General features: G+C 38.8%; 2 protein-coding genes across 2 annotated transcripts; both read left to right on the forward strand.

Moving 5' to 3' along the window:
- Positions 1-572: 572 nt before the first annotated feature.
- Positions 573-1,517, forward strand: LOC118930567 (olfactory receptor 10T2-like). Its single transcript, XM_036922081.2, has one exon. The coding sequence runs from the start codon at positions 573-575 to the stop codon at positions 1,515-1,517; it is 945 nt and encodes a 314-aa protein (XP_036777976.2).
- An 11,474-nt stretch (positions 1,518-12,991) lies between these two features.
- On the forward strand, positions 12,992-19,265 carry LOC118930910 (olfactory receptor 10K2). The gene is made up of 2 exons (XM_036922932.2): positions 12,992-12,997; positions 18,297-19,265. Exons 1-2 carry the CDS (start codon positions 12,992-12,994, stop codon positions 19,263-19,265), a joined length of 975 nt encoding a protein of 324 aa, XP_036778827.2.
- The last annotated feature ends 6,054 nt before the right edge of the window (positions 19,266-25,319 follow it).

Here is a 25,319-nt window from a genome sequence, read left to right on the forward strand (position 1 = left end):
TTCTTCACATCTGCACAAGCAGGATGTGAGTCCAGTATATGAGGGTCTGGATAGATCACTTTTCATTGGTTTTGTTTTTTTCTGAATCAAGTTTTCATAAGATGGTTTTACAGATAAGTGATTGCTAAGGACTGTCACTCTCATGTGGGTTAAGCAAATGGTCTAATCCTCTTGCGTTTCATTTCCTTCTTCCATAAAGTGACAGGATTACATGAAATGAGCTCTAAATCACTGCCTTGATTTAACACACTATGTACAAACCTTCTATGCAAATAAGAATACAAAGAGTAGAGCCAAGTTAGAAAAATAAAGGTAAGTTTCTTCAGTTATCTTTGAAGTAGGGTATTACTTGTGCCACTATCCACGACTGGGGTATTAATTCATGCCTCCTGCTTTACCCCTTCCCCTGATTAGTGGGATTAACTGGTTACGCTATTTTTGTTTGTTTATCACCAGATTACCAGCTTTGTACAGAAACACAAATATGGTCTTTTTGGGGGGGGGCATTCCACTCTTGTCAAATTCTTTCTGTCCTCGATTTTAAAACGTCTGCATCTGATCCCCACTGACCAATGAAGAGACAGAACCAGAGCATGATTGCTGAGTTCATCCTCGTAGGCTTCTCCACCCTGGGGGATCTGCAGATCCTTCTCTTCTTTATCTTCCTGCTGGTCTACTTGACCACTCTGATGGCCAATAGCGCCATCATGACCGTCATTCGTCTGGACAGGGCTCTGCACACCCCTATGTACTTCTTTCTCTTCGTGCTCTCCTGCTCCGAAACCTGCTACACCTTGGTCATTGTACCAAAAATGCTGAGCAACCTGCTTTCCACAAGCCCGACTATTTCTCTCTCTGGGTGTGCCGCTCAGCTCTATTTCTTCGTGGGCTTGGCTTGCACCAACTGTTTCCTAATCGCTGTGATGGGCTATGACCGCTACGTTGCCATCTGCAACCCTCTCAACTACACACTCATCGTCAGCCGAGCCGCCTGCCTGCAGCTGGTCCTGGCTGCCGGCTCCTGTGGTTTCCTGATCTCTGTGGTTGTCAACGTCCTGGTGTTCAGTGTACCCTTCTGCGCCTCCAATCGGATCAACCACTTTTTCTGCGACATTTCCGCTGTCATAAAACTGGGCTGCACAGACACCAGCCTGAAGGAGATGGTCATTTTCTTCCTCAGCATTCTGGTATTGCTGTTTCCCTTGGTATTGATCTTCATCTCCTATGTCTTCATCGTTTCCACCATCCTCAAGATCTCCTCAGCGGAGGGACAGCGCAAGGCCTTCTCCACCTGTGCCTCCCACCTCACAGTGGTCATTGTCCACTACGGCTGCGCCTCCTTCATCTACTTGAGGCCCACATCCCTGTACTCCTCAGATAAAGACCAGCTTGTGTCAGTGACCTATACTGTGATAACCCCATTACTCAACCCCCTCGTCTACACTCTGAGAAATAAAGAAGTGAGGATGGCTTTGAGAAAGGTCCTCAGTAAATACTCATTTCCAAAAACTGTGTAAGTGAGTCAGTAAGTCAGGAAAGTAATCTTCATGAAAGTGACCTCGAGAGTGCTTCAATTCTATAAATAAATCTATCCATTTTCTGCCAAAAAGAAAAAAAATAAGGACTTCAAGTTAACTTGATTCTTTTGATTGGAAAGCCCTTTTTTGTGTTTAGCCTATATCCACTGTACAGGTTACATCAGCTGGTCTCCAGAACGTTCTCTGAATGTGGAAAGTTTCAAGAACTCAAGCCATGCTATGTTCCTGTACTGAAAACGTCAGTTTTCTCAGATCAACACCACAGCTGGTGCATGCCCAGTTTGTTCATATTCTTCCTACACTGGAGGAAACAGTATAGAATGCTATATAAGTCTCTGACTGCTTCTCTATCTATCTGAGGTTTAAAAAGAAATTTTTACAATATATAAATTAATTTACAGACAAGAAGAATATGAATTCACTAAAGGATAAATGAAGAAGCAATTAAAGTTCTAAGAAGTTGATGGTAAAGTAGAAAACACAGACTTTGGAGGCACAGAGACCTGGATTTGAATCTTGATTTGGATCATTTTCCAGCTAAAGGCCATGGGCCAGCCTTAACCTGGGTTATAGTCAGTTATCCCTTATGTAACATGAGACTCTGAATGCCTCGTAAGAGGGGCATTGTTAAGAACTAAATAAATTTAATAGATGTAAAGCAATTCCAACTTACCTGATAGAAGGCATTAAAAAACTATTAGTTCCCTTTCATCCCTCCATTACCTTTATTCTTTCTATAAACTAGGATTCTACTAATATCAGATACAATGTGAAAGTAAGCTGGCCATTGAAGGGTTCTGTTCATGGATCTGCTGCTATGCGCAAAGCCCTAAACTAGGAGTTGCAGGCAGCGTAAAGAACAGTCCCCTCTTTATTTCACATCTCACTATAATAAATAACCAAATTTCAGTCGCCTATATAGGTGTATCATATATATTTGGCTGAGTTTACTGCAGCTTTTGTTAAAGGTGTGTTTCAATAAAAAACTAAATGGTACTAATTTCATGAATTTTCATTTCTCCCCTTTTCCCTTGGACAACATGTAGTTGAGGAGCTCTTTGCTTGGACAGAGTAGGAATCACATAACCTAGATTTAAAAGCAAGTTTCCTCACATAATAGCTGTGTGAGGATGTACCAATTACTTTAACTCAAGGATTAGGGAATTATTAAAAGCAGGTTGTCAGAAGGGTTGAATGAGGAAATGCCTAACGGTATATCTAGCACTTTGCTTTGAAACATAGAATCTGCATCTGACAAATTGTAAGGCTTAATATCATGGTCATTATACATAATCTTCAGGGATAAAAGAGAAGATCAGAGTGCAGGAGAAAAGGAGAAAGAAAAGCAAGGCTTGGAAGAACAGAGGGAAAAAACAGGAAAAAAGAGGAATAAAAGCATGAAAGCAAGCTTAGTAGAATTTATGCCAACTGATTTTTTTTGAATATCTAGAGTTTTTTTTTTCATGCTACACCCAGGGGTTTGGCAATGAGGGCCCCAGGGGTAAGGTTAGTTCGCTAATTTCTCCCTTGTTCATCAGAATACAATGCCCAAAACAGCCTCAAGACAGTCCTTTGAGTATGATGGCTGACTGGGAACATGCACATTTATATTACACATCTTCCTGATTCAGAGGTTTAAGCTTTCTTTGCTGAGATAAACGGACACTACTCCCTGGGAAGAGGAGTTTGTTAGCTCTGGTATCCCTTCCGGAAACGACTGGAAAGATTGAGCTGAAGAGACTGACAGGTAGCTTTCATTTTCATTGTCTGTGGCCACAGAATTTCCAGAACACTTTTCCCCAACTGCTCTTATTCAGCACACACACACACACACACCATCTGTAAAATGTACTTCCTTCTGATTTATGTGAGATATAAACCCTCTTCTTTCTGTTTGCTACAATATGAAATTGTTCATAAATCTGTCTTAGATCCTCACTCCTTAGATGAATTGCCACTCTTTTCAGAGACTAACACAGACTAACACTGGATTTATATTTTGGGACGACCGTGGTAGAGATGGTGATATCAGTGAAGATATATACCTGGCACATACGAGGCTTTCAAAAGTCTTTGTTTAAATTTAAAAATGATGGCAGAAAGTAGGTCATTGAGATCTTATCATTTATATGTTGATATAAATTATCACAAAACTAAATGGATATATTTTTCTGGATCTTCAGTGCTTCTTTTAATATTGATTTACAAAAAACTGATTAAAGACTTATTCTATGCTTGCAACCCAGATTGTGTTTTCTACTTTCATTAATTTCTCTAAGGCATCTATCCCTCAACAGGACAGCCAGAGCAACTGAAGTAGAGAGAAAAAAAACACTGCAGACAGAAAAAGGAGAATTGCAATGTAGTGTGATGAGTAATTACTCAGGATGTAATGGCTGTATATGTGTAAGGATCCAACTCAGTCTTGGAGAAACAAAAAAAGGGCTTTGTGGAATAAGTAATATTTAAAATCGATATCTGAAAAACAAACGTGGTGAAATGTGGTAAAGAGTGTTTCGAGCAGGTGTACAGACTGAGAGCAAGAATGCATAGCTTAGAGGAGTAAATGTAAGCGTTTTGTGTGCTTGGAAACTGGCCTCCAGGGTGACAGACGGAAGTTGACAAAGTTCAGGCAAAAACATAATTCCATTAGGAAATGCTTCATGGGTTAAATTAAGGCAGCCAGACTGAATCCAATTATCTGAACAAATAGGGTTTATCCAAGGGTTGCTTGGTTTGACATTTTTCACATTTCAAAATTCCTATAGTTATGGAAAAGAGGATAGATAGATTGATAGCTTTGTTGAATAAATTACATAGATGATAGATGATTGCTAGACAGATGGCAGAGAGAATGAACAGATGGGGCACATACAGGATATAAATGATATATTTTTTCTGCCTCTATCAAGACAAACATACACATGTATATTTTTAAATATATGACTTACGTATTTAAAATGTTTGTCTTGGTATGTGAGATAGAGCAGGGAAATGGGACAAGGGTCATGCCCTTGTAAAATTAATTAGCCTGCAAAAAAGGCCCAGCTTATTCTTTAATTTAATCTCTGTGCTGTTCTTCCTCTTCTTCCAGCTCCTTAATCAATTAAGTAACTTTGTAAACAGGATGAGACACAGGCCTCCAATGTGTAATTGAACCTATGTGGGTAAAGAATGCTGAGATCCGGATCAACACAGTCACCTAAATAACCCTATTCTTGAGGCAAAACTTCAAAGGAATATATTAATCATCTGTATATATCCTGCTTTATGCTGGTCCTTACTCAAAAGGCCCTATAAAACCCCAGACCCTAAACCCTTAAGCACCTCCTCTGTGAGGCTTCCCACACTCCTATCTGAGTGTGTACTGATTTATCAAATAAACTTCTTGCTGCATGAGCCAAATACATTTGTCTCTGGACTCTTTTTCATGATAAAGACAACTCGCTGACCTCCACCTCCAGTGGTAAAAGTCTTTGTCACTGTGCTATCTCATTCAGCATTCTAGTTTTAACACAATCCTTTTCTCTCTCTCTGTTTTATTTCAGACCAGCAGGGAAGTGGAAGTCCTCAGAACATAAACTCACTTCATCCAGTGCTCTGTGGCTCCCCAACATTCTGGGGCAGTAGGGATATAAAATTCCCACACAGTGCAGATCAAGTGGACATTGGATGCCAGGTGACCCTGGCTTTACGAGTTGGCAAGGGGCTTGCCTTACGCTGAGCAACAGTTCAATGAACTTTCCTTTTCGCCCTCTGTTCTTTCCCGCTCTCTACTGTCTGCATGGCTGCTGACATTTGCTTCTACTCGTGCTTTAATGAATTCCTTTCTTGCTGGCACTTGTTCGGCTTGACTGAGAAATCCTTCCTGATCTGAGTCAAGAACCCTCCCCAGTCCGGGTTGAGGTTTCGCCTAGTGCTCAGGGAAAACTGCCTGGCAACAGAGATGTAGAAAAAAATTATAACATTTAACATGTAATTATAAATTTAAAAACATAAAATTAAAAGTAGATTTTCTTAATCTGATAACATATCTTTCAAAACTTACAGCAAATATCACACTTGATGAAATAAGGTGAAATTTCCCTTTGATATTAGGAATGAGATAACAATGCCCAATATCTCTACTCAATTTACTACTGTTCCAGAGGTCTGTCCTACTATATGGAAAACAAATAAAATAAAAGTATTTTGAAAGGAAGAAATTAAACTCTGGTCACTGAAAAATATTATTAAGAACATAGAAACTATATAAGAATATACAGGTAAAGATAAAATTAATAAATGAAATGTATTTACAAGGTTACCTGATACAAAGTCATTAATACAAAAATAAATTTTATTTCTGTGAATCAACAGAAAATAAAAACTCTATGTCTAGGAATACGGAATCTAGAAGTGCAAAAAAAAAAAAGAATGAAAGAAAGAAATGCTAAACTAATCTTAAAACACGAGTCTAAAGAACTTACATTTCCAACGACCAAATTTAAAAGAAAGTTACAGTAAAAAAGATATAACGTTGGTGCAGGAATACATGCCGTGAACAATGGAACAGAAAAGTTAATTCAGAAATAAGCCACTGTATGTATACTCATGTGCTTATGACAATGGTAACACCGAAGTTCAAGTTCATCCTCAAATAGCTGGAATGAAAGATGATATTTACAAAAAATAGTGCAGCATCAAATGGATATCCACAAGAGAAAAAAATGAATCTTTATCTCATACCATATACAGAATCAGTTCCATATGGATATTAGAGCTAAATGTTTAAGGTTAAGCAATTAACATTCTAGAATATTTAAAAATAAAATTATGATCTTGTGGAGGCAAAAGTTGCTTAAATAGCACACAAAAGCATTACTCACAAAGAAGATCGATAAATTATACTTCATTAAAATTAAGAAGCTATTCATCAAAAGATACCTTAATAGAGTGAAAATGTAATTTTCAGAGTCAGATATTTCAAGTACACATAAGCAGTGAAGTACTGATATCCATAATGTTCACAATATTTCTGTGAATCAATTTAAAAAAGAGATGTTCCCCTTTTTTAGTGGGCAAAATATTGAACAATACTTTCAAAAAAGAGAAAATCCAACTGGCCGTTTAACTTGTGAAAAGGTACTCAATCTCATTGGTATCACAAAAATGCAAGTTCACTTACACACCCATCCTAGAAAGCCTGCCCAGGTGGGAGAAGCTAGAGGATGTGGAAGGAGACCCACTGAGGAAAGGAGAACATATTTGACTCACCCACCGTTGCAAATATGGAGCCACTGGAACTCTCTCATACAGTATCAACAGGAGTACAAATTGGCACAACCACTTTGAAAACTATTTGGCCAATTCTAGCAAGATGGAACACTTGTATACTTTCATTTAATATTTGCTGTGCAACAAAGCACCCCAAAGCATAATGAGGTAAAAGTCTTACTTGTCTTTTTATGACCGGCTTATTCACTTCGCATAAAGAGAATTATTTAATGGTCAGAATTTCAGATCTGCAAGATGCAAAGTTCGAGAGACCCATTTCATAATAAGAATATACTCAACATTACCAAACTATTTACTTAAAAATGGCTAAAATGGTAAACTTAATATGTGGTTTTAGAACAACTTTTTTTCTTTTTTTTTCTTTTCTTGCTGTGTATCTGCAGGCTGACTTGGGGTTGGCTGATCCAAGCTGAGCTTGGCTTGATGACTGCTTCAAGCCGCATGTGCTTCGGGTCTGGCCCCTTCGGGTAGGTTGGGCTCAGATCTAAGCTGACTATATTAAGTTTAGGGCCAATTTAAAAGGGCAGAAGCTACTTAGAGAGGGCTGGTCTCATGGTGATTACAGAAAACCTGCAAGGCTTCTCCAAGGCACGGAACTGGCCGGCAATCACTTCCATTCACATTTCACTGGCTAACATAAAGCCCATTAACTAGCCTGAAGTTTTGGGGTGGGGAATTATACTCTGAATTACAGTGACAGCAACTGCCAAGTCACACCACAGAGGAACTGGGAAGGATAAAGAGCTGTGGCTAAAACTTCAGTCTGCCTTAGTAAACTGTGACCCAGCAATTCATTGGGAAGTGTAGATTAGAGAGAAAGAATCACGTGTTACCAAGGGGTATGTGCAAGCATGTTCTTAGCACACTTTTTATTAGAGCCCAGACCATCAGCAGAAGAATCAAATCAATTGAACTGCATCCGTATGTTATACTATTACAGAGGAGTGAAAATGTCCTACGACAATTAGCATCACGGGTAAATCTTGCAAATCTCATTTGAGTGAAAGAAGCCAAAACAAGCACAATATATACTCTGTAATTCCATTCGTAGATTTTTGAAGCTGGCAGTCAATATGTAATGGTAGAAGTTACAATAAGGGCTCCTCAGGCAGGGAAGTGGGCGACATTCTACTTCTAAATCTGGTGCGTGGATACATGAGTGGATCACTTTGTGAATTCACGTGAACACTCAAAAGTTGTGCATTTTTGTGTATGTATATTTAATAAAATGCACTTACAATTTAGGAAACAATCAAGTTGAAAAGACATGAGCAATGAATAGTAGACAGTTTAGAATATAAGCACATAAATTATTCAATATTTTAATACAAGAATACTATTGTTTCTTAATTGTTTCATACTCCATGAATATATTAAAACTCGTGATGACAAGAACTGTACTTCATTATTCCTTACATACTCTGAACATCTAAAGAATATAAGCCATGCAGTAATTACTCAGAAAATATATTTTAATAAAATTTGTGACTGGTCTATGTATAGAAAAATTCTCTTCAATAAATGCAATGGATTTGATTTCCTTTTTTTTGTACTCTGTTTCCATGTATCAGTTACTTCCTATTATGAGAAATGAACCTATACGAATACCCACTGGTATGCAATCATTGGGCATTTCTCCCTGTTCTCATTCACAACCTGCCCTCTACCTGCAAATACACTGCTTGGGAGTCTGCTTGGGGGCTATTTTGGCCGCGGCCCAGAGGCAACACAGATCTGACACTTAGAATTAACTACCTTTCTCCCCTCCCCTCCTTCATAACTATCCCCCATTTTCAGGCTGAGGGGTATCCTCCTAACGGCACAGGGGAAGGATTTAGAGGGTGAGGAAGAACTGAGGACAGGAGAACATATTTGCCTCTTGGACCCTGTTAGAGAGATGCCTGCAGAGCAAGGAAAGGAAATAAATTTCTGAAATTCAGACTGCCAGAGGGAAGATGCAACAAAGATACCGAAGCATTCTGAGAATAACTGAGAAGAAGGAGCTACTGAGAAGAGAAGGGAAAGACTGTGGGAAACGGGGTGTTTTTGTGCTTCAAGTGCACTTTGGAGCAAGATAACAGAAACTGAAGTAAAAATGTCCAGGGCTCAGAGAGCTACAACTCTTGTCCATTGTATGGGAAGTAAAAGAGACATGAGTAAGTGGGTTGAAATGTTTTGTTTTGTCATCCCAACATCCCAGGGGCCTTGAAGAAGGTGTAGAGGGGGAATTGCAGCAGGAGAAGATCTGGACAATCTTAATCCAGACCAGTGATCAATATAAACTAGAGATCTGGGTAGGCTGAGATGAGAAAAATAAACCTATGTTCTTCATTTAAGCTGTAAATCTCATGTCTTAAGGTATGATGCAGTCACACTGTTTTATAGACCTTTTTCTATTTGGCTTAGTTATTCAAGAATTATTTATGGCTTCATTAATCTGATTAGTACTTCTACACTGGGAATCACATCCCTCACATATTTTACATCTGTGAACAACACGACTCTTAATTATTCATGCTGTCTTTTGAATTAGCTAGGATGAAATTTGGTGTTTAATATTCAGGCTTAATTTATTACATTTTATTTGGCTTCAAGGTATGCATATCTATGTAATGACACCTCCCAAATTCACCTTATTAATATATCATTACTTTCTCTTTGTTCTAGTTTCTTATATATATTACTCAGTAGAGTTATGCTTGCCTCAATAATACATATTTAAGTCATCTCAAATCCAAACTGGAATTGATGGGGTCTTGTAATTTAAGATTCTTTGGATTGCAAACAAAAGATAATCCGATTCAAATTGGCATTAGCAAAAAATAAATCTTGGTCCATGTCAGTGGAAAAGTGGAGCGGTGCAGTGGTTTCAGGAGCAGGCCGGTGCAGAGTTCAGAGCCACCTGGATGCCTCTCGAAGCTCTGCTTCTTAAATCTCTGACAATTTTTAGTCTAAATGCAGCAGTTTCTGACACTGTCAGCTCACAAAATCCAGTCCAGAGGAAGAGAGAATTCATTTCTTCAGATGTGCAAACAGAAGTTGGGAGACTGAATCTTGCCGCTCCTGATTGTCCACACTTGGATCACATGCCCGTCCTGAACCAAACTACAGCCAAGAGAATTCAATATTCAGACCATCTTAGTATGTGCTACCTGCTCCCCTCCCTGGAACTTTAGGGTGAGGCAATAGGATGAGAGTGAGGGCAAAACAAACAACAATAAAATTGGGGTATTATTATTGTCAGCAGTGGAGTGGTCATGTGTATATCTTCTTTGGAGAAATGTGTGTTCAGGTACTTTACCCTTTTAAATCAATTCTTTTTTTATTTTTGCTATTAAGTTGTAAAGGTTCTTATGTATTTTGGATATTAATCCCTTATGCAGTGCATTGTTTGCAAAATTTTTGTCCTATTCCACAGATTGTCTTTTCATTTGTTGATTGCATCTTTGCTGTACAGGGCTTTTTAGTTTGATATAATTCCACCTGCTGATTTTTGCTTTTGATGTCACATTTAAAAAGTCATTGTCAAGCTCAGTGTCAGGAAGCTTTTTCCCTATGTTTCCTTCAAGGAGTTTTATAGTTTCAGACCTTACTTCTAAGTGTTTGATCTATTTTGAGCTGACCTTGTGTATGATATAATGGTCAATTTCTTTCTACATGGTAAACATGTAGATAGATCATTCAAATATTAAATCATCTTTGTGATTCTGCAATTTTGCATGTGGGTATCCAGGTTTTCCCAACACTGTTACTGAAGAGACTGACCTTTCCCCATTTTCAAGACATGCAAATAGCCGACAGGTGTATGAAAAAGTATTCAACAATGCTATTCATTAGATAAGTGCAAATTAAGACCATAATGAGATGTCACCTCACACCTGTTTGAATGGCTATTAGCCAACAGACAAAAGATGAGGGTTGGTGAGGATGTGGAGAAATCTGGTACACTGTTGGTGGGAATGGGAACTGATACAGCCATTGCGAAAAACAGTATGGCATCTCCTCTTAAAAACTAAAAATAAAACTACCATAGGAGTTAGATATTTATCCAAGGAAACTGAAGTCAGGATCTCAAAGAGACACCTGCAATCCTGTGTCTACTGCAGCACTACTCACAATAATCAAGATACGAAACAAAGGTTCATATCAAAGGATGATTGAATAAAGAAAATGTGGTGTGTACATACAATGGGATATTATTCAGCCTTTTAAGAAAGGGGCATTCTTTCATTTGCAGCAACAGGGATGAACCTGGAGAACATTATGTGAAGGGAAATAAGCCAGACACACAAAGACAAATACTGTATGACCTCCTTTTGAGTGGGTTCTAAAATAGTCAAACTCATAGAAGCAGAGAGGAGAATGGTGGTAGCCAGGCACTGGGGGAACAGTAAATGAGGAGATATTGGTCAAAGGATACAAAATTTCAGTTATGCCAGGTCAGTTCTGGAGATCTACTACACAGCATAGTACCTACACCTAATGATATTATATATTTAAAATTTGCTAATAAGATAGCTCTTATGTTAAGTGTTCTTACCACAAAACAGTAATAATAATAATAAATAAAGATGGTGGGAGGAAATGTTGGGAGGTGGTGGAGATGCCTATGGCCTTGGTGGTGGTGATAGTTTCATGGGTGTACATGTATCCCCAACTCATCCAGTTGCAGACATCTAGTATGTACATCTTGGTAAGTGTCAATAACCTTAATCAACTGGTTCTAAAGAGTAGTGTGAGTGAATGATGGACGTCAATCACCACAAGAATGTTTGGCATTCAGATTAAATATGTTAAATTCCACTCTTCTTCCTTCCTTCTTCTTCATGAGCATTATCTCTGTTCTCAATAACTTCTGGGTCTCCCTTTTATTCCCAGTATCATGATTTCTTCATCTATCAGATATTGGATGATTTCTTGCTGTGCACCAACCATTGTTAGGGGCCTTCAACATTCAGTGACTTACCGCTGAAAAGTGATGTTGAAATCACATTCATTCCTTGCTTAGCCATAGACAAGTAAAATCAGAAATTTTGGAGATTAGAAAATGAGTGATAGTATTTTTGTTTAAATGGGGGGGTTGTTTATATCATGGGGGAAATGCTGTCTTTGACCATTTAGTCACCCAACAGTCAGCACATATTTATTTAGTGTCTCTGACATACGGCAGTACATTTATTAGTTTCTGGGTGATGGAATAGAGAGGGAGAAAAATGTGTCTCCTTTCAGCTAATTCTGATGAGGGCCTTCACTATGAAAAGCAGTATTGCTCGATCCACCCTCTCAGCCTGACAGGAAACCTCTTCCCCAACTGTAAGTACAAAACCATCTTGGAAGTTAAACAAACATGTTTTATAATGTATCTGTCATCATCACTATCTGCATAAATTTTCCTGTTGTCCTTTCAGTAACATGTCAATAAATGAACTTAAAATAACTGAAATTTTCTAAAATTGCTGCATCTGAGGGTGGCTTGAGCGTTCTGCTCCCTAAGCCCTCATGCCTGGGCCCAATTTTGAGCAATCGGGCATCTGATGACTTACCTCTATTTTCCACAATCAATTCAGCTCTTAATTAAACCCAGTGTAACATCTCCATGACAATGACTCTGGCATCAGGAGACCCACACAAGAACCACCTGCTACCAATAAATGCAGTGAAAGTGCCAACGGCTCCACAGTCACTGTTAGATGTGACTTGTGGCCTTTGGTCAATCGGCCCAAAATGGCAGGAGGAAACTGGTCACATGTGGTCTGGGTCTAAGTCCGTCATCCCACCTCTACTCCTGGGTAGAGGTCGGTAGCCTCTGTCCACTGTGACCTTTCCCCTCTCTCCACTTCAGCTTGGATTCTGTGTCCTGTAGCCTTTGCGCCTCTGGCTCCTCCTGGGTGGGAGAGTGAGAGGCAAATGGGAGCCCATCTGTGAACAACAGACATCCATCCTGGACGGAGCACCTACCACACTGAGAAACTGGACTGTGGACAGGGAAGGAGAGTGAACATCTATCCCCTGGGGGGAGCCTGTGTTCCCACATCTCAGGTAAGAGACAGGAAAGGGTGATGGGCCCACGCTAATGCAATGCCAGTAAGAAACAGCGACAGCTGTTAACGAACAACGTGGGCTCCAAATATGTTAACCAGGATTATTTAAGCTTTAAAGTGAATTCATGCAGAACTATGCAGGTAAGTTTTATATATATTCTAAATTAACTGACTCATTGCTCTTCCCAAATTTACAAAGACACTGTCTTGGTTCTGATTTAGTTTTTTAATAGGGCATTCAACAATATTTTAATCACAAAATCTATCATTTTATTATAGTAAGAACACTTAACATGAAATCTTCCTTCCTTATAAATGTTGAAGTACACAATACCATATTACTAACTGAAGGCACAGTGTTGTACAGCAATCTCTGGGACATACTCATCTTGCATAACTGACACCTTATATTCATTAAACAGCCACTCCCATTATCCACCCACCCACCAAGCAATAACAACTCCACTTCCTGTTTCTCCGAGTTAGACTCTTCTAGATACTTGATATTCATGAATAATCTTTCCCTGTCTGACTTAGTTCACTTAGCATAATGTCCTCCAGTCTCATTCATGCTATTGCAAATGGCAGGACTTCCTTTTTTAAGGCTGAATAATATTCCCTTGTACATATATACCTATAAAATCTTAACATTTTTTTCAGAAATGGTTGTGTTAGCTGGGATCTAGACAAAGTTGCACCTAAAACAAAACCTTAGTGAGTGCTCTGCAAATAATAAAAGTTAACTGTTAATAAGACAAGGAAACTGTGGTCTTTGAGAATTCAGAGCAAAAATCAGAATCAAAAAATAAAATCAGAGACAGAAACACTAGCACAAGCTCACAGAGAACAGGTAGGCTTGGGAAAAGAATAGCCACTGTACCCAAAATGGAGGTAATTATCTGTAATAAACATCTCCAGGAGGCAGGTTATTTCTATGGGACTCACACTCATCTGAAAGACAAAAGACCTCTGTCCTGTGTTGCTAACACATCCTCTCTGTTGCTTTCCCTGTGATCTTCATACTACCCCCTGAAGCTCAATTTCTTCATCTGTCAAATGAAATTACTAAGCTGGGTCTTTGAGACCCCCTATGGCTATCACCTTCATAATTCTGGCTTTCTGGGGATGCTCCTTGGTAAGAAACAAGGACTAATACACATGCCTTTCTCAGTCCTGCCAGGAAGATCATCATATCCTGTTAAATCCTTTCTGAAGCCAAGGGAGGGTACCAGCAAGTGTCAAAGTAAATATTCTCAAAATTGTCTGTCCCTTTTCCATTCCAAAGGACAACCACAGAAGTAACATTTGTGTAACACTTAACCACTGTAATAATATTTTCTCATTCATACTGGAGAAACCTAGAAAGTTAAGTTGGCTGATATCAGAATGACCCCCATTATAAAGATAAGGAAACTGATTCAGAAAGAGCAAGGTCCCAGAACTGGCACATGGTGGAGTTGGGACTTAAACCCAGAGCAGAAGTGCCGTTCTTTAAATACTTTCATCCGGAAAGAGGGCGACAGAACACTGCTTTCCCTTTCTCACCAACACATGTGTGCTCATGTGCGTGTGCGTGCACACACACACACACCCTCCTACACCCATCAGAAGATCTACTGTCTAGTGCTAGTTTTACCAGCTGTGTGAACTTGAGAGATACCTTAAACTCTTTGATTCTCAAAGTCACATCTTCATCATAGAGATATTTAAAGTAGTATCTACCTCATCGGGCCATTAGGAGGACCAAATGAGAAAACATATAATAGTTTTTTCACTCTATCGAGAATATGGAGAACATGTAACAAGTATTAGTTCACATTAAACTTTTAAAGGATGGATTTAAGTTTTTGCTAACGAACTAATACCAAAATCGTGATGTATTTTTTCTCCCTGGAAACATCAAAAGTAATAGGGATTGACTAATAGGCTGGAGTGATGGTCCCCATAAACCTCACTGAGTTAGGTTGGGGTGAGTATTTTTATTTTGTGACCCCAGTGTGAAGTTTATGGTCAAGAAACAGAAGAAAGGAAAGGGGGAAAATGAGTGTCTTGTTTCACAGACATGTATAAAGTCATGCGTTTCCTTCATAAACAGGATGTCTCTTTATATTTATTCAGTAAAATAGCAGGTACTTGTTAAATTCTGAAGGGCTAATCAGTATTTAAGAAAAAAAGAAATCAGCTCAATCACAATGTTTATATACATAATGCCACAAAGAATCGGTTCATACTTTTATCAAAATGCAAGATGATATTCAAATACCATTTGTTCTCCAAAGACTTCCATGAAATAATTTGCTTTGTCAAGAATTTCAGGACATTTTGCTTGTACTTCTTTTATAATGTTTATGATAGTCTGTCTTGTGATCTGGCTAGCTATTTGATTCTTCTCTGAGAAAGGAAAAATGATTTCATTTATATTTACATGTGTAGTGCTTAGGACATAATAGAAATCATGAAACCATAAAATATGATAATTATGAAACAATCTATTCCAGTCTTTAACAGTTCGATAAATAGTTGACATTAGATACCTAAATGTGTAGATAAAACATGTTGTATAAAATATGTATCATCAGTAATTATAAAACATCCATAATAAGAAACTCCTAAGTTTATGTTTGTATGGGACTAAAATTAACTACAATTTTATCTTCTAAGTTTATCCCAAACCACTACCCCCCCAAAATAAATAAACAGAAGATTTAGGAAACTTCCTTTGTTTTCTACCAGGTGTGTGTAACCTGCATGGATGACTGACTACAGGGCAGCCAGACGCCAAAGGATTTGCATGGTACTTCAAGAATGGTACCCTTACCTCCCTTCCAGTACAGAACAAATCTCCATGGAAAAGCAGGTTACTTAGAGTCAGGCTTGGAGATCCCCAGGGAATGATAATCCCTTTAAAATTTTCTATCTCTGGGAAAGTGCAGAAAAAGCAGTTGCAACAGCTTGCCATGAGTCAGATGCTCACTGTATCACTGATGAAATATTTTTGATTCCAGTCCCCATAAAACAACAATAATGTAATAAAAGGAAGTATTTAATAAACATTCACTGTTTATTGAATTAGAAACTTTCCTTTACATGATTGCAGGTAATTTTCACTATAGCCCTGAGAGGCAAGAATTACTTTTCTCACCATACAAATGAGAAAATGGGACGTGGAGAATTTAAGATCTTACCACTAGAACATGCCAGAGTCAGGAGTAAAGCCTATATCTAAGTTCAAAACCCACTTTATTCCTACATTACTCAACTGTATACATGCTTATAAAGGTAAACTCCAAGATCATATATTTAGAAATCCATTAGTAGTCAGATCCTGAAATTCGAGGAGACAACAGCATATTACTAATAAGGGTATCTTATATGCAATAAAAATTGAGCAAAGAATCAGGGGAATAAGATCGAGGAAGAAAAGATTTGTCTCTTTCACAAGGTTTGAGTTGAGGGTAGGGGGTGTTAACTATGGAAGCAGAAAACACCAGGTTGAAACAGTGCTCCCAGAAGCCAGGAGATTCTTCTGTAGCTGCCTCTACATCTGGATTTAAGTAGTAGAAACTACAATGTGCCTAGGCTCATGGTATTTTCCCAAGAATGCTTTATTTAGCTCAACATTTTGATAACAGATGTGAAGAAACTCAGAGATAAATACAAAAATATTCTTTTCCAATGATGTACAAAAGATCTGTCTCCTTGTGCTCTCACAATTGCAAATGCATATCTACCATTTCAATCCCCACATTACTGTATAATGCCTTCTTCTGAGTACATCTCACCTTGAACTGGAGCAACTTGAGGCGTTGGGCTGGGTCTTATTTATGTGTGTATCCCTAACATACAGTGCCTAGTGCCTGACACATGGTTGTGATCACACTGCTAAATACTTTTTGTTTAGCACCTAATATTCTTGATTCAGTGGTTTTCAGCTAAGGTAGGGTACATTGTCATTAATTTTTGTTATTAATAGTACTTAAGACAATACTTTTGAATGATATACTTCTTAAAATGGGATAAACACAAGATTACCTAATGATTTCCCTCCTGTTTACATTTACATTCCATTGGTATTTACATTCCAAATGCTCTAAAGAGTAACAGGTACGCTAGGAATTGGAAATAAACCTAAGTTCATAGAATTCCAGTGCCAAGATGCTTCGGGATTATTTTCCTATTGTAAACTGAGATTTCTTTTTTGAGAAGCTATTATGTACTTAACATGGTTCTAGATGCTGAAGAGAATTCAGGCTGAGATCCATACACTTTACATCTTCCCTTCAAGGGCACAAAATCTAGTGGAAAAGAGAGAATATAAAATTTCAAAATTAAATAAATGACATATCAAATTGGCAATCAGTACCTATGTGAATTCTGAAGAAGAAACAATTCCTTAATGAGGACGCACCCCAGAAAGTAGATTTGGGTGAGTATGAATAGTGGTAAAATATTTATAAATAAAAAATAGTAAATAAACTAACATGAACGAAGAACAGAAGCAAGGAAGAATGTGATAACTGCACAGTCGTGATCCCTCCTGTAGAGATCTAAAGATGATCACAGAAGATACTTTGTTTCCCAAAACAGGACTTGAAAAACCATGAAGAGTCTGAACTTTATGCTATAGCTATGAGTAAATTTTTTGAAAAGGGAAGGAATATAATACAATTTATATTATATATATATTGTGATCAGACGATTAGTCTGGCCTGAGGTAAAAGACGGGATTGAGGAGACGGGGTGGGGGTGATGGGCGAGATCAGCATGGTGTGATTTCAGCAGGAGTTAAGGGAAGTGATGAACGTGGCCAAGAATCCTGAAGAAAGTTCGGTCCTCTCTGCAGGAGGAAGGCCTCTGAGATGGGCAGTGAAGGATGTGTAGATAGATTGCACCTTGGGGAACTTTCCCCGGATCTGGGAACAGAATAAAGACAGAGCAGCAAGAGTGGGCGTGATGAGAGTGTAAGGGGGCGGAGCCCAGTTGGAGAGAAAGTAGGTCTAGGGGGTGGGGATACAAAGAGAATGATAATGAAAAGGTATTGAAGATATATATAAAGTCGTATGTAAGTGTAGTGCATTCCAATGATTTATTTTACAACTAGAGGGAAAGGGGGAGGGTATATGGGCAGGAAAGTCAAATGCACAAAAATGAGAGGTGAAGAATTTGAATAACTGCCTCATCCTGTGCATGGAGATGAAGGGACACTTGAATCTGAGAAATGTCAAGAATGGTTTGCCTGCTGTGTCAGAATTGCTGTGGAGACAGTGTTGGGTAGACATTTTGCCTGATTTTAGATCCTTCTTCATGTCTTAAAAAACTGGAAGGAAGAGGAATAATGAGTTTAGAGCTCAAAATCTGAGTGCATGCTCTATGATGATCGCTTTCCTGTGATTTTAATTTTCAGGGATTTCTCTTGGCACTATCGCCTCCTTTCTCTCAGATTGTCTCTGAGGATGTACTTGCCATAGAGCGGGTCAACGAGACCCTGGTGAGAGAGTTCATCTTCCTTGGCTTCTCATCCCTGGCCAGGCTGCAGCCGCTGCTCTTCGTGATCTTCCTGCTCCTCTACCTGTTCACGCTGGGCACCAATGCCATCGTCGTTTCCACCACCGTGCTGGACAGAGCCCTTCACATCCCCATGTACTCCTTCCTCGCCGTCCTCTCCTGCTCCGAGACTTGCTACACCTTCGTCATTGTACCCAAGATGCTGGTCGACCTGCTGGCCCCGAAGAAGACCATCTCCTTCCTGGGCTGTGCCATCCAGATGTCTGCCTTCCTCTTCCTCGGCTGCTCCCACTCTTTCCTGCTGGCAGCCATGGGCTACGATCGCTACGTGGCCATCTGTGACCCCCTGCGCTACTCAGTGCTCATGGGCCGTGGGGCGTGCGTGGGGCTGGTGGCTGCGGCCTGTGCCTGTGGCTTCACAATTGCACAGATCATCACGTCCCTGGTATTTCACCTGCCCTTCCACTCCTCCAACCAACTTCACCACTTCTTCTGTGACATCCGTCCTGTCCTCAAGGTGGCTTCTCACCAGACCCACCTCAGTCAGATTGTCATCTTCATGCTCTGTGCCCTGGTCCTGGTAATCCCCCTGTTACTGATTTTGGTTTCCTATATTTGCATCATCTCTGCCGTACTCCAATTTCCTTCCCCCTTAGGCAGGTGCAAAGCTTTCTCCACCTGTGCTTCTCACCTCATTGTTGTCACTGTCCATTATGGCTGTGCCTCCTTTATTTACTTACGGCCTAAGTCCAACTACTCCTCAAGCCAAGATGCTCTTATATCGGTGTCCTATACTATCCTCACTCCGTTGTTCAATCCGACAATTTACAGCTTGAGAAATAAAGAGTTGCGATCAGCTCTTCGTAGAGTTGTGGGGAGAGCTATTTCCCTGCGACAACATTAATCTGGACCCTGCTCTTTCCAAGCAGTAAAGCACAAGGATACAGGGAGAACGTCCCAGAGCAGCAATGATCAAGCAACTGAGTTTAGTGTTCAAGATCAGAGATCATTTAGCCTTCGTTTCCAATATTAAATTGAGAAAAAACACAGCTTCTTGCCAGGATCACATAAATTACTGCCCACTGACATTTTCAACCCAGGGAAAATAATGGACGGTTATTGTAGGAAAACATATCCGGGTTCAGAATTCTAGGCTCTGGAAGATACTGTTACCCAATCTTAGCCAGACTGGAAACCAGCCCTGGAAATATTGCACCTAACCCTGTTTCAGGGACCCAGGAAGCTCCTGTCTCTATATCTCTCCCTTTTTGAGTGTTTCTTAAGTCACAGCCTTTCAGTATAGTCAGATCACAATTTTTAAATGAGGAAATATTTGCAAAGTGCCTGTTATAATGTTTGGTGCATAAAATATATCGAATTCATGTTCAAGAAAGAAAATTGTCCATTTTTATGTTTCTAATGTGTTAATGGAGCTGTTTTTTCCTAATTTCTTATGTACTAGCACACATCTAAATTTGGTCAGCATTCCTTTAGGAGACTCCCGGGGCCCTAGGTTAAAGAAAAGATGTAAAATCATCGAATTGCCAAGAAAGGCAGGCTAAGTGTAAACCTTATAGAAAATTCTGTGTAAAGAGCAAACAGTTCTTCCGCGCACGGCTCAGCCATCTGCATGTACGTGAGGCCAGAATTTGAGTTAGACATTTTATTTTCTATCTCGTCTTCCTGCAGAAGTGAGAGCAGACAGGGTGCCGGTCTCCTTGCTTTATATTTATTTTCAGGATCCACTTGTCAGTAAGGGTTTTCTGACAGAATCATTTTGTTTCTAAGTCTCTTCGTTTTCTTCCCCTGGTCTTCTCATCAAGGAGATATACCTTCCAGGGGTTGAAGCAAGTGGGGAGAAACTATATTTCCTTCGCAGGCCCTGCTTTATGGTGGGATGCTGGGCCTGTCTGCTCGGAATGTAAGTCAGCTGCATCTCTTCCATTTCTTTGAGGCTTGAGACTTGCTGAAGGGCCTGAGGATCAGCAGAGACTAAAGCAAGATCAGTTCTGTTGGTCACCAAGTTCTCCTGCTTAGCCCAGGCCTTCGGCCTATCACGTTGTCTCATGAAAAGGAAATAAACTATTAACCCCTGATGTGAATCAGCTTAATATGCTAGTTGCTCAAACCTGCTCTGATTGATACCATTGAAAGATGTCACTTCCTTTGCATTTTAGAGCATCCCTAGGACATATATATTATGACCCAGGTTTTATAGATAAGAACACTGACTCAGAGAATTAAAATGTCTTGCCTACTCGTGAGTAGAATTGATACTGAGCCCACATCATCCGCTTCCTTTATTAATGCTCTCACCTGACCCTCTGAGAAGACTCTTTTTAATTAATACAGGGTAGAATGCTTGAGTATTCATCTTCAACAGCAGAGGACCAAGCCATGTGACATCTGTGGAAAAGATACACTCTTAGGTAAATGAGAAATGGCATTCATATCATACTGTGCAGTTAACCCCCATCCTAACATAATACAGACAATAAGAAAAGCTGCCATCTTTTGCTTTGTTCTTTCCCAAGACTTGTGGATACTTGGGGTCAGATACTAGGATGCTGACAAGTGGGTGGGATCACCATGTGTTGAAAACCTTGGATATTAGAATGACTTTCCTGGTGCATTTGTTGCTGCCATTTTTTTTTTTTTTTTCATGTAACCAAATCATGAACTTGACCTTGGGCCGCCCTCTTGGGCTAGACCTGAACATCTTGCTCTCCTTCTTCTGCTTTTCACACACCTGCACACACATCCGGGGTTAATTTTAGCTCCTCCTTTAGTCATATGTAACTTTCAGGAAAGCATACGCCCTTTAGATTTGGGGTTGGCTTTAGCAAGAAAGCCAAGGCCATTAGGCACCTTTAAAGGAGGCTGTGTGTTCTGGCTGACTTTACAGAGAAATCTGCATTTGAGTTTCAGGAATCAATTCAGCTAATGATAATAAATTGGTGTTTTTATTTCCCATCCAGCATTGTCTTCTGTGTATATATGTCTTTTGAATATATCATAGGAATGGCTAAACCAAGGCAGAATTAGACGTTAGAGGATTTCTGTGACCTTGGCCATATATGATATAATAGCAATATCAAGGGATTTGTAACCTATCAGGCTGGCCTTGTGGATGAGCACTGATTTTCTAAGGTACTCTTAACACTGAGAAGACCAGTCACAATTCCAGAGAATGTAATTTGAAGAGTATCAACCTAAGTTATCTACAAAGTGGAGAAGAGTGAATCGCAGCTGAGAGAGGAGTTGAATAGCAATCCCAGAGGCATTTACACTGAGAAAGATGAGTACATTTGTGCTTAGCCAACAAAGATTCTCCTTCCTCAGGGATACATATTCCATATAAGTCAGTGAAAGATGATATAACACACAAGGTTTGATTTCCTAATTATTAATATATAACAATCTTAACAGCTACAAAATTCAAGAGCTGATTAGGCTGAGTAGATGCATTCAGAGAAAGGAATTCAGTATATTATTTTTTCTAAATTCCTGATGACTTTTTTATCCTCTCTGATGATTTTTAACAATATGTTGATAGTTTCATACATTTTCAGGAAACCAACCACTGTAAAATAAGAGATTTAATTCTACCTGGCTAGCGTAGCTCTGGACATCTCTCCAGGGCTTCTTTCATTTGAGAAGATAATTTCTCAGAAAAGCACCCACGCACATTTTTCTATGTATGGAGCCGTCCTCTTCCTGCTCGCCTTGCAATGAGAATGTGATCGCGGTACAAGCCTACCTGCTTCAATAGGGCACTGAGCCCAATGACCAGAGGTGCAGTCAAATTATATGTCTAATAGGAAGAGAGTGATCAGCTCAAGACAAAAATAGGGTTCGAGAAATCCCCATTTTCTAGCAAATTATCCTTTCTTCACTGACTCAACTTTCATGTGTTCATTCAAACTCATTCAATGCTCAGTGGGATGACTTCCTATCTCTTTTCCCCCAGAACTACTGTACTTCCTGAGATGATTTTCCCAACCATTCCACTTTATCTTGAACTTTCCTTTCTGGAAAACCTTTAGGAACCAGATTTCACTTTTTGCTTCTTCACTCTTGCATCTGAGTCAAGCAAGTTGCTCATTTCCCCTGATGAATCTTTATTAGCAAGGTGGAAAGAACTTGTATAAAAACACAGTACAATATTCATTCCCAGGGGATGTGGTAACACAACTACCGAGGAGCTGCTGCATCTGTACTTGGCAAGAGGTATCATTGCTGATGATCAGTGGTGCAACAGCTCAGAATGAGTTTAGAAGTGAGCTCTACAGAGTCACTATCCAGGGGAGGAAGGAGATGTTTAAACATCCTGCCTGTGCCCACAGGGCTGCATGTGTAAGACAGAATCCCTGAACAGCCTGCAAAAGAGGATATCAACAGGAAATATAAGTTATATGAGTACCTTTGAGAGCTAACACATCTGTGTGAAAAGGTCAGTGCAAAAATGGGGAATTTAAATTATCGACTTCACAAAACATGTAGCAATATATTTAACAACTTCTAGTCAAGCTTTATTAAAATGAAGCCGTAAAGAAACTCTTCTGAGGGCTACAGAATAACATCTGCATGAAATAGAGACTTTATACACCGACAGGATGTCTCAGTTTTGTAGAAATACCAATTAGTCCTTATTTCATCTTTAAATTCAAATAAATTGTAAGCAAATATCCATTTTGTCATATCTGATAAATGTTTCTAATTTCAGATGGAAGACTAATTGTGCATGAAAATCCCAGGATATTCTGAGGAGCAGTGATAAGGGTTGCTGGCCCCTTGCCCTGCCAGAAAGCAAAATGTATTATAAAATTGCATTAACTATAATAGTGGAATATTAAACCCACAGATCAAAGCATAGAAAGGAAAATCCAAAAGTAATATCATTATGTAGTAAAATATTGAGTAAGGGTTATTTTTAAAAGAAATGGAGTCATTCACATCATTTAATATTAAAAGGTGCTGATTAGATTTTATTTCATAATTTATTCTAAAATAAAATCAATCTGATGTTACAATAGTTCTTAAATTATAATAAATTTAAAAGAAAATTTAAATAAATACATCCAATCTAGGGGAGCTTTCTAAACATGAAAATAGCAATTGAAATGAAAGCAATTAAAAAAAGAATTATAACTGTTCATGCCCAGAATACCTGCTGCCTACTGAAACTCTCCTTTTTAAGCCACAGCTGGCTGGAGTTTTTGAATTGGGATAAATCACTAAAGAAGTTCATCATGGAAAAAATGGCTAAAAAACCATGCTCACTGAAGGGCTGACATGACTTTTGGCCAAATACAAGTTGAAATCAAATCATAAATGAAATGATTTGAATGCACAAATGATTTATATAACAATATCAATTACCTATTAATTAAAGGACAAAATAAGGAATAATATTTAAAAACATTAAAAAGTCACTTCTTTATAGAAATAAAATATATAAAGAAATTTAAATATCATAAAAATAGAGCCAAATAATTTAAAAAATGAAAAATATGGGCAAGTACATCATGAAGAGAAAATACAGCCACTAAACAGAAAAACTTTTGAAAATGTTGACTTGTGCAAGCAATTGAATGAAAGCAATTTTAAAAAGAACTATAGCTGAATCATTCAGATTTTTTTAATTAATGATTTTGTTGTTCTGAGAGAGGAAAATAAGCTTTAAGCTTTTCTCTTATACATGCTGTCAGTGTGGACATTGGTATGTATTTTTTAAAGTCAATTTACAATATGCATCAAAAATTAAAATATTAATAGACCCAAAACTACCACTTCTAAAATGTCCCCAAAAGTAATCATGAACAAGGATTAAGAGCCACATCACAAAGTGTTTTTTAAAGTGACAGTGCAATAAAAAAAATACAAAAACTCAAAAGTGCAAAATTATAATACTATGTAAAAATTTATGTCATTGTAGATCTGCATTCACTGATATTGAAATAGATTCACTGCACATTCTAGGTGAAAAGACAGATTACAAAATGGTGCATATACTTCTCCCTATGCTTATGGACTAACTGTGGTATACATACAACTGGTAGAACAAAAGTTAGCTTCTCTACTGGACAGATGAAGCCATTGTGACCTACAGCATCCTAGAACTATGTCAAGGGGAATAAAGCTAGTAAATACATCTAAATAAAAATAAAAAGCTTGTTAGCTCACCTTTTTCAAGATTAAGTTAATAGTGCAAGAGGGATATGGGGATCACAAAAAACATGAGAAGGTACACAAATGACTAAAATTTGGAAAATACCTCTCTACAGCATCTAAAATATGGGTAGCTCTTAGGGTAAGTCTTCGGCTACTCTCTAGAACAGTCACTCACTTATCAAGAGGGTATAGACAGAGCTGGTTTGTAAGAACATGAAAAGTGACCCTTGACCACATTCTAAACTCGTCACTTCCCTTAACAGTCAGCGTGGACCATGAGACCTTCCGAAATACTCATCAAAGAGTCTTTCACCTGTTATAAGTTTATTGAGTGTTACCTATGTGTCAGGCACAGGTAGTAATTCACTGAGAGATGTCAGTCACCGCCATCTGTTGGAGTCGGCTGTTCACACCCACAATACCTGCTGCCTACTGAAACTCTCCTTTTCAAGCCACAGCTGACTGGAGTTTTTGAATTGGGATAAATCACTAAAGAAGTTCATCATGAAAAATATGGCTAAAAAACCATGCTCACTGAAGGGCTGACATGACTTTTTGGCCAAACACAAGTTGAAGAAAAGAAGGTGATCTGTGTGAAGAGAGAAATATAGAGCTAACAGGCTCCGGAAACAATCAACCGAGAAGCCTGTGGCCTCTGACAGACAAGAGAACATCGGCTCTTGACATGTCCCCAGATCACTGAAATTTGACTGGACCCTGTTTCCTTTCCTTGGGCTCAAGAAGACAGATACATCTTTAAAATATCCACCCATACCCCGGACAT

Source organism: Manis pentadactyla, chromosome 19 (assembly GCF_030020395.1).
Source record: "Manis pentadactyla isolate mManPen7 chromosome 19, mManPen7.hap1, whole genome shotgun sequence".
In the NCBI taxonomy this organism is placed as follows: domain Eukaryota; kingdom Metazoa; phylum Chordata; class Mammalia; order Pholidota; family Manidae; genus Manis; species Manis pentadactyla.